This window comes from Alligator mississippiensis, chromosome 6 (assembly GCF_030867095.1).
Source record: "Alligator mississippiensis isolate rAllMis1 chromosome 6, rAllMis1, whole genome shotgun sequence".
NCBI lineage: Eukaryota > Metazoa > Chordata > Crocodylia > Alligatoridae > Alligator > Alligator mississippiensis.
In genome coordinates, this window is record NC_081829.1 from 55,437,541 (window position 1) to 55,448,289 (window position 10,749).

The 10,749-nt window shown below is 39.4% G+C and overlaps 1 protein-coding gene across 1 annotated transcript; it reads left to right on the forward strand.

Annotated features, from left to right (window-relative positions):
- The first annotated feature begins 372 nt into the window (after window positions 1-372).
- Window positions 373-5,059, forward strand: SRGN (serglycin). Its single transcript, XM_006273478.4, has 3 exons — window positions 373-520; window positions 2,262-2,409; window positions 4,432-5,059. The coding sequence occupies exons 1-3, from the start codon at window positions 430-432 to the stop codon at window positions 4,643-4,645; spliced, it is 453 nt and encodes a 150-aa protein (XP_006273540.1). The 5' UTR covers window positions 373-429; the 3' UTR covers window positions 4,646-5,059.
- The last annotated feature ends 5,690 nt before the right edge of the window (window positions 5,060-10,749 follow it).

A 10,749-nucleotide genomic window follows, 5' to 3' on the forward strand; every position in this document is an offset into this window, starting at 1 on the left:
ACAGGATCATAGGAAAGTTGGGCTGGAAAGGCCAGCTCCCTGAAGTCATCATCCCTCTTGAATCAGGTGTATGCAAATACTAGATGTTTAAGAAAAATGTATGAGCAAGCAGGTTTAATATATCTTCCCCGTTCCTAATAGTTTAAGTAACATATCTTTTTATTATGGTGCACTCTGGTGACCCTATCCCATCTTTCTTGTTTAAGCAAAAGTTACGTTGATGTCTGGGGATTTTTGTCTGATTTAAGAACTGTAGGACTACGCTCTTGGCTCCTGTTGTAGATGTCTTACTTCAGTCAGTCAGGAAGTTGTGACGCAGGTTATGGGTTGAGTTTGAGGTTTTGGAAACCTAGTCTAAAAGTTGATCTCATTGCTGTGTTGTATTTCCTAAGTGTGAAGCCTTGGTGAAGGCTGGTGGAGCACAGAGAAATGCAGGCCAAAATGCAGACTCTTGTCAGATGCAATGGGAGGATTTTCCTGGCTGTTTGTATAATCCTCTTTATGGGATACACAGCACAAGGTAAAACTGAATGGTTGTTTTTTCTATAATCCTTTTTTCTGAACTATGTGGAATAGGCCAAATAAGGAACCTCTGAGTTTAAAGAAGAATATTTGCAATTGAACTTGTTGTAGAAGTAATAAAACCAACCCTTTACAAAATAAAAACCCTTTTGATAAAATCTCATCAAGGTAAGACAATGTAGTGCAAGTGGTAATATCTGCCTTTGGTAAATAATTTCTGTCTCCCTTACGTGCTTACTATGTTCCGTTAGAGCTTATTTTATAAGATTGTATAACTGAAGAACACAGCAAATTTCAGGCATTCTACATCAGTTTATTAACTAACTGTTTGGTAGTGTCTGGAATGTGTAAATATGATCAGAGTTGTCTACAGATCTTATGTTTTTGAATTATTTATCATTTTAAATTTTCAGAAAGGTCCTCCTTTATGTCCTTACTGTTTTTGAGTTGTTCTCATGGGGGGAGAGAGAGAGCACTAAATAACTTGCAAATAGAAAGTAGTATCATAGAATGTTACTTTGTAAAAATAAATATTGTGCCAAATTTTGCCCTCCAATTAAATCCCAACTGTCTATTTAGTTTAGTATATTTTTTTCGAGCTATGTTTTGAATCTCTAAAGTGTTAAAAGATATGTCACATATTTAAGATGATGATTAGTTCTTATATTATAGCTTTACATTTGCTTCCTGGGGAAAAAGAAAACTTGTGCAAATATGAGGAAATTAGAGGGTTTATTCATAACAGGAAAAATTGCAAAATAGTGTGCTAACACAGCTAAAAGGAAATGTTGATTCATGATGACACAGACATCCTGGATTTATTTCTTAAAAGAGATATCTAGTTTTTGAACTGTGTAGAGCTTAAAAAGCATTTATGTATGTTTTGTGTACAAATATTCTAATGATGAGATGCATTTATTAGATATCTACTGGTATTTCCATCACAAATATCATCTAGATTTTTTCACACAAATTCATCTGGGAATGGTCATAATATCTTTACAACTATTATGAAAAGGTTTTTTTTACTATTGCCTTTTCAAAATATATAAACAGTACAAAATAAAAAAAAATGAAGAGGAAATAGTGCTACCTATAGAACATTCTTTCCCTAAAAAAATAAATATGTACACCAGAAGGCTGGTAGAGTGATTCAATATGTTAAACCTTTAACAGGGTTAAAAGGAATTGTAGTTACAGAAGAAGACAATCCTAAAGAATAAAGTGAAACTCCAAGAGGAGGGAATTACATGAGGCTTCAGATTAAATTAATGATGCCAAAAAAGAAGGTTGAAACGTTTTAATCTTATATACATGTACCTGCGTTTGTGCGCACACAACACTTCACAAAACTGGACTTACGCTTCTCATGCTACATTTTTCCATTTCATAGATGCCCATTTAATTGTGAAATCTACTCTTCTGGTGGCCTTTTCAATGCTCTCAGTTTTTTATTTCTCTGTGCCAGTATAAAAGCTGTGAAAGTTCATTTAGCTGTTCCATATAGAACTTCTTTAGTCCTTGAAAACTGTGCCAATATGGATGCAATTATAGAAACTGGAATATTAACTTTGTTATATTTAATAGTTAAAAAATATAGTCAGACAATTTTTCATGGTTGGGAAGTCACCAAAATACAGCTATATAAACTGCTGTCCTCTAAACTGGTGCTTAGAAAATCAAATACTTCTTAAGACTGATTAGAATTCATATTAATAATGTATGGATAATTTGATCAGGTGTTCCGGTGCAGAAAGCCAGGTACAAGAGAGTAAGATGTAGACCTAATGCCTGGTTGTCTAACTGCATTGAAGAAAAAGGACCACTGTTTGAAATGCCTGAAGGTGGAGCCAACAGAATCCTCCCTCCTATGGCTGATTCATTTCTGTAAGTAAATAAATTGTTCCTTCAGTATTTAGGGTTGGTATTAATAAATGTTAAATATGTCTAACTGGAGGCACTTAAATCTCTAGTTTTAGCTTTATTCCCTGGATCATAATGCATTTGAATTTCCTCTCCTTGCTAAGAGTTTATTGACTTGAAAAAGTGTTAATACAGGCAAGATGAAGAAATAGATTTTTCAAATATAATTGTGTAGGCAATGGCCATATTTTGCTGGGCTCTAAATCATCGATTCTCAGTTGGGGTGCTGCAAAATCCTGTGAAGGGTGCCACTGGAAGTGTGGAGAGATAAGTGAGGTGTGAGGAAATAAGCAGATAAAGCCAGGCTGATGCTCTCCTTGCTTAGCTGCTCCTCTATCCTCGTTGTCTGCCCCCTCTACAAGGAGATAAGCCCGGTAATACATAACTTAGTTTTTTTAAATGGGGTGCCACTCCAAAAATGATGGAGGGGTACCTCAGGCCTGACAAAGGGTGCCTTGAGTCTAAAAAGGTTGAGAACCACTGCTCTAAATGAACAGGAATATAGTTTAGTATTTTATATCAGTCAATTCTCCATTTGCCTGGTATTGTTTCCAGTGATGACAAATCCTTGATGCTTCTGAGAAAGGCAGGGTAGATATGCACCATATAAGGTAACCAAAATAGATATATAGCACAAGCTTTTATGAGGTTAAGCTCACTTCATTAGATGCTGTGAAAAAACGTAAGGAGAATACAGAAGACAAGGCTGCGGGGGAGAGTATCTGGTCACAAAGAGAAAAAATCTGATGAAGACTAAATATATCATCTTTCTTCCAGCAGTACCCCAAGCCAACTGTACAGCTCTGTATGTGCTGGTGGGGAATGGAAATATTGCTTCCTGCATTCTCTTTTGAGTAACATGTTTTTATAAGCATGAGGCTTTATTGCAGTTATTTTATGTTGTATGACACCAAATGATCCTAACATTTCCATCTACAAAATATCCATTGACACTACTTGACCTCTAGTATCTGTGACTTGTGAGGCTTGATTAAAGTTTGTAATAAGTAAATTTCTACTCTTTTTAAAAACAGGCTGATTTATAATGGATTTTTTTTACCCCACAATAGCACTAAAGTGGAAGAAGAGGCTGTAAACTTGCCTTGTACCATTTTGCCTCTTTGCAGCTGGGAGCCATCTCTTCTTTCCAAAACCACCTGCCATTCAGTCTCAATTCTTTTAATTACTTTTCCTTAATTCTTATATTTTTTGTCTTTCTCACATTGAGAATTGGCTCAGTATTGGCTACTTGATATTGAGCAGAATGGCCAAAAAACTGTTCAAAATTTTAATATTTGCCAGCGTAGGATAGCAGGCAGGTGAGATGGGAAAATGGTCTTTTTTTTGGTTCCTGCTGGTAGATGGACTAATAAAGCTTTCAGAAGGCTTGTGTATTAAGGGGGCTGATCAAAATATTTCATATTTTAAGCCAAAGCTAAAAAATTGCAACATTTCATGATTCCCTGATTTTTCTTTTCTTTTTCTTTTTTTTTTTTTATCAGCTCTGTTTGGGATTGTGAGAGAGTGTGTCAATGGCAGAGAGGTGGGAAATTAGGAGATAAATCATCTTGACTCATTTCCCACACCCTAAACCAATGGTTCTCAGCCTTTTTTTAGACTCGAGGCACTCCACAGAAACTGCCAGATCTTAGTTTCATTCTTTTTTTGATTACAGAAAAACAATAGAGTAATTTTTCTGTTATAAAGAACACACAAAGACCACAGCAGGTCAGAATGGTTTTAACATTATGGATTTCTTATCTTGTAAATCATGTCTCCACACCTAACAGTGCTAACGCTGCATGGCACCCTGGATGAATCTCAAGTCACACCAGGGTACCAACTAAGAATCACTGCTTTAAGCTCATGAGACTGAGTGAACTCAGTAAAGTTCAGTTTAATTGCCAGTTTTCTTCAAAGCAGGTAAGGAAGATCTCCAGGCATGTCTTTAGCAAGACTTAATGTCATTTTTGTCTTATGTTTCAGGATGAAGACATTTCAGGAGCAGCGTGAAATTTTTCCACTTTCTGAAGAGGCATCTGGATCTGGGATGGAAGACACATTTGAAACAGAACCAGAATCTGGGTCAGGAATGGATTACAATGTAGAGTATTCTAACGTGATACTTCCTGATTTAGTGCTTCGCCAACAAAAATCAGAGCTGAAGGAGAAACTAACAGAAGAAGATTTAATTCTGTAAGAGAGAATTTAACCTCTACCATGAGGATGATTATTTCCCAAACTTCTCTGTTGTATAACTAAGTGTGATTATTCTCAGGAAAAAAGCAAATTTATAAAAATTTATAAACAATTAAAATGTGCCTTATCTTTATTGCTTTTCATTATTAAGACTATATTAAATGTGAGCTTATTCTGTGTTTCTGTAAGTAAAATAGACAGGCAAATACTGAGAAACTGGAATTTAAAATATCCTTCATAATAGCACTGATACAAATGCTAATATAGACAAAAAAAGACTGCAACAATATATATTTAATAGGAGTAACTGTCCTACAGATTAATGTAACTTGAAGTTAACTGCTTGTTTTCCTTGTATCTGGTTTTCCTGGATAATTATCTCAATAAAGTATACGTAAGCATTTTTGCAAAATTATTTTATCTTAACAAATATATTCGATATTATTTTAACACAATTTTCAGTTTAATAATTTTTTTTTTATAATGCCTATTATACCTCATTACAGTACATACTAATATTTTGGATGTAACATGACTATATGAGACATGACCTCGCAGATCCAAGAACCACAGACCCCCTACATTCATTCTGTGAGACCTTTAATATTAGAAATGTTAAAGAGCAACTTAACTTGTTATATTTTAAATTGTTGGATAGATGGTTGCATCTACTAAGTTCTAAATCTATTAACATCTCAATATAACCAAGTGTTGGTTTGATCCACAGCTTTTTGCATACTGGGATAAAATCTAAAAAATGTTTGTGGAAATTAGTAATAAATATTTTTTTTCCTGTAACTTTAATGAAAATTGTCTATAAAATATGTGAAAAGATTATAATCTTAGAGAAAAGAAATCCATGGGTGCACGATGATACCTATCAATTCTGAGGATTTATGCTCTTCTCTTTTTTCAGGTTTTAATTTTAAATTTCTAAATTAAATTTTAACTTGAAATAAAAGAATATCTAGCCTTCTAGCTCCTGGTCATAATCTTGGACTTATACTGAAGGCAGTAAGAATTTTGCTATTGACTTCATAGAGAGCAGGATTAATTTTAGAATGAGCAGACAGAAAACTGTCTTTCACCTACTCAGGCAAAACTTGGAACTATTTGTCCTGCAGCTAAGCCAAATGTTTTATTTTTGATTTTTGTCACCCTGATGGGGAGAAAGATGGGGGACGGGGGGGTGGCGTTAATTTCACATCGTCTTCAATTGCTTCTGTTCCATACACACCTGCTTCATATGTTAACCATAGCAGAAAGGGATATGCTTTGTTGTTTGCAAGGATAACAACATAGTATGTAGCAATAACACAATCTTGATAGGCTGGAGTTTTATTAAAACAAATGACATGAAGATATTTAATGTTTCCCATATCTGCCCTTTAAATAAAATGAGGATGAAGCAGGACAACCTCCTGTTCCCTAAGAAATTATATGAAATATACATTGTTATAGTGTTGTGCTCTTAAGCATAAATATGATACAATTCTGTAGGTGGTATTGTAATAGTTAAATCTGTCATATTTCCTGCATAAATTACTCTTCTTAAAGTCCCAATCCAGAAAAGCACTTAAGCAGGTGTGAAATCTAAATCCTTACTCATGCTTGTGGTTAAACATGCCTTTACCTATTTTGTTGGATCAAAGGCCAGAGGTGTCAGCAATCAGAGGACTGAAACCCAAGTAAATCAGATCACAAGGTACACCAAGTAAGGCTTCCACCTAGTGGCAAAACAGCAAACCCACGTTTCAAAACATCGAACTCAATTATATGAAAGATTCCTTTCACCAAGAATATTTATCCCAAAACATGGGCAGAAGGGAAGGGGATATTAATTTTCAGTATCTAGCATCTTAATTTCTTTGTGTATAAAATTGCCCCCCACAAATTTTTGCTATATATTCAACAACCAAAGATTGATGTGGCCTCATTACATAACCCAGCTGGTTCTAATTTTCTACTTGTTATATTTTTCTTGGTATCATTGCTGTGATCTCTAGTACCTTTTTGTAGACTGCCAAGAAAATCCATGGGATCTGAATGCTCCAAGAAATATCTGGTAATAGACAAAGTTCTTGTAAATAAGTCTCTTAGCGGATATGACTTAGCACTACAAATAGTTGTTCTATCATGGAAATCTATATACTTTACAGACAGCTATTCTATAATGGAAATAAAGTTCTGCTCTACCAAATAATAATAACATCAGTTAAACTTAAAACTGGTTTTAAGCAGACTTAGTTAAATTAATACAGAGCATTGAGGGATTTTTTTTTTAACTTTGCGTAACTTAAGTTTGTTTAATTTAAATCAACCCCTGATAGATCTAAGCAAGCAGTCTGCTTGTTCCAGATTGGTTGTCACATCTCTGTTTTTATCAGGTGATTATAAATTCTGACCTGGTGTTAATATAGTGGTACTGTTCTTTAAGAATATATTTGTATCCAAGCAAGTACTGGTAAATAAAAAATAGCAAGACGGGTTACAGAACCTCTGCTTTTAAACTTTGTTGAAGTACTTAAAGTCTGGGTTTGCAACAAACATTTAACCAGACCGTTAATGGATGGATAATATGGCACAGAGCAAATTCACTTCATCCCATTTAAACTGATAGAATTTGGGCAAAATTGAATTCCCAGTATCACATAGGTTATGATAATATAACGTATCATATCTATTAAATATCATAGATCCTTAAGATGAAGATGTGGAGTGCAAAATGATTTCTTCATGTCTATTAAAAGAGTTTCTACGTTGAGAGAAATTCTCTTCTTTGCCTTGAAACAGATCTAGTACACCCTATATCTAGAACCACCTACATTGCTCTTGGATCGCTCTTGCATTTCTTGCTGATGATTCTATCTAGTAATCAACCTTTGCCCATCAATCATAGCTGCAGGCCAATAATTTCATATTTGATGATCATGGAATTATTTGAATACCTAAACTGAACTCCTCCTACTATTTTACCCAAATACCCCAGTCATAAGGCACTGGGGGAGGTTGTGGAAGGGAGGGAAGGATGTGTGGAGTAATATAGCAATATTTTCCACCCATTCGCTTTTCATTTCACATAGGCTAAGGAAGCATCTTTTCTAGCTTCAGCCTAAGGAGGCAGCTTTTCATTTGTAAGAAGTTGTAAACTGCTTTTGGTAACAAAAAGCTTAGACACATTTTAGTAATTAGATGTTGCAGTCCTGTGCTAGCGTGGCAGCCAAGATAAGCTGTCACCAGTGGGGTTGTTTACGGTTGAAACAATTACCCTTTATATGTGTATCTATTTACATAAACGGACAGAAACAGTGCCCATTGCTGCAGACTGTGTCTATAAGCAGAATACCTTCCTTCATTCCTAGAAACATAGGATTTATGAATGAAGAACATTTATAACTGTATGGGTATTATGCCATCTCACAGATGCTTTGTGGGTTGTCTAGTTATATATTTTTGTTCTCTCTGATATAGGTTCTTATACTGCCCTCATCACTGTAGTGTGTGATGCTCATCTATAGTTCTTTCTCTTGTGCTCTCCTCGGGTAAAGCATGGTGTGTGCCCTGTATTTGTTGAAGTATTTTACTGTTGTTTTAAACATGAACATGCTGCTGTATGTTCATACTGGAGAAGGTCAAAAGCAGAGGTTCCTTGCATTCAGAGTAGGAGTTGGTGAGGATTTTCACTACCCTGGGTTCCTGTGGGACCCTAGCCACAGACAACTACCCCCTGAGCAGGGCTGGCCCACCATTTTTGGGCCTCCTAGAAGATACAGTTTTAGGGCTTCCTGACGCAAAGAAGCTGCTGGGGCGGGGGGAAGGGGGCGCAGCCACCCAAAATGGTGGCAGCACGGATTGGTGGTGCCAGAGTGTTCACAGCATAGGCAGAGGAAGAAAAAATTGGGGGGGCTGAGCATGCATGCACACATGCCCCCCCATGGGAAAGTCTGTGGGGGGAGGGTAAAGGGCCACAGGTAGGGAGCAGCATCGCCTGGTGCCATGCTGCACCTGTCCCAGCTGTGCCAGGCCCAGCTGCTGTACCAGCCCTGGCCCCGGCCCTGGTTGCCCTGGCCGCTGCACTGGCCCTGCCCCTGCCCCTAGCTGCCTCCTGGCCCTGGTCACAGTGGCCCCAGCCCCAACTGCCTCCTGGTCCTGGCTGCGCACCGCCCCGTGGGGGGGGGCAGAGCCAGGGGCCAGAGTGGGGCCAGCCTTGGCTGCATCACCAGGCCAGAGGGCTCCTTGCCAGGCAGCAAGGCACATGGTACTCTGCTGCGCTGCTTTTAAAGGAGCAGCGGCGAGGTGCTGAGGCAAGGAGCGGAGTGCAGCTCACAGCTGTGGCCCACCCTTGCCCCGTGGAAAGATTGGGGGGGCACATGCCCTCCCCTCAGCCTTGGCTGTCTGGTGCCGTGCATCTGGAGGAGCTGCTGGGCTCCAATTGTCCCACGACTCGGCCTGGCCAGGGCCCGATTCACTGTAAATAGGGCCCTGGCTGGGCCAGGTTGTGAGGCAATCGGAGCCTGGCAGCTCATCCAGGGGCATGGCGTGGGGGAGCCGGTTGGAACTCCTCCTCCCCCTTCCTCTTGGCTCCCCATGGTGTGCAGTTGGGGGACCTGCTTGCCTGCTCCCTGGAAGAGCTGCTGGGCTCTGATTGTCCCATGACCTGACCAAGCTGGGCTACATTCATGGTGAATAGGAGGTGGGTCAGGTCATGGGACAATCCCCATAGTGCAACAGGGAGCGGGGCAGGGGTGAATGATTTGCCCTGTCCATACCCACTCTCTCCTGAACTGTGGGGGGTCTCATGCTGACCTCATCCCCCAAGCCCAGGGTAATAAGGAAAGATTAAAAGAAATTTGCCTGCCTGCGTACAGCTGGGCTAGCTGTGGTGCTGGCTGCAAGTGAAGGGTATCTGTGTGTGTGGACCCCTCCTCCCTGCTGCAGCTTCCTGTGTCTAAGCTGCCCTAAGGCAATGCCTGCTGCTGCCCCGTTTGGGGGCGGCTAAGCCCTGTTAGCCCCCTCATTTCTGCTGCTTATGGTTCCCCTGTGGCTGCAAGTTTCACAGGATAGGATGAGCCAGCTCTGTCCCTGAGAAAGCTCTGGCTCCTCCACAAACTATTTCCTTGTGGTAGAAATCTTTACTGTGCCTGAGGAAGAGGTTGTTGACCATGGTCCTTATCCCAGAGCTTCAGGCGATCTTTAGCTAGCTAGGGCATAGGCTCTTGAGCACTTTGAAAATAAGGGCCAAAACCTTGCATTTGACTCAGATGGTAAATTCTTTAGGTTATGGATTATCTTTTCATTAGATGTATATACACAATGGGCTCTACCTGAAATGGGGCCCTGTAGGAACTACTGTAGTCTGTAGGGATTGTAATACAGGTTTCCCCTGCTTTATGAAGGTTCTGTATGCGTGAATTCACTCTTATGCAATGACCCCTTTTATACCAAAAATTCGTTATACACAAGGTAAATTCACTCTTATATGATCTGTGTGGCGGAAGCCCAGTCAGTTGCTTTGTGCGGTGCATTGTGGGAGTGACACACACCAAAATAGTCTCCTGTGTGGGTCTGTGCTCCTTGCTTGTTGTCTGTGACGTGTTTCTATAGTTGCCATCCCCATTATGATAGTGCCCTGTGCTTATGTGTACTGTCTGCCGTCGCTGAGTACCAAAATTGTTTTGTGAAAGTGGTAAAAATGAATCTGAGGGTCAGTACAGTCAAAGTCTTGGAACGTATCCCTATTTGCTACGTTATAAAGTGGGTTCCCTTTATGTGAATTTGAGTTATGCACCATTGTCCAGGAATGTGTGTACAGCGTAAAGCAAGGGGAACCTGTAGTTGTGACATTGAAAGAAACTCATTCTGCTGCTACTGCTTCCAAAGCGAACAGAGCAGTCTTTCATTTCTACCCCGGTAGTGCATTGGAAACCACTCCCCTATTGCACATGCAGACACGTGGCAGCTGTTCCGTGTCAGCAAACTAGGATCCGTGTTTGAAACCTATGTTTAAAGCCAATTCTTACTTTATTTACATCTCTGCCGCACTTGCTTAGACGCACCATCGCTGCTGACCACAGCTAGCGCCTGCGAGGGCTCCACACTTCGGTT

Bases quoted from the DNA above. Each gene is read 5' to 3' on its own strand.
- SRGN (XM_006273478.4), top strand. From the start codon at position 430: ATGCAGGCCAAAATGCAGACTCTTGTCAGATGCAATGGGAGGATTTTC. The intron at 521-2,261 runs GTAAAACTGAAT...TAATTTGATCAG, and splicing joins TATGGGATACACAGCACAAG to GTGTTCCGGTGCAGAAAGCC. The intron at 2,410-4,431 runs GTAAGTAAATAA...CTTATGTTTCAG, and splicing joins CCTATGGCTGATTCATTTCT to GATGAAGACATTTCAGGAGC.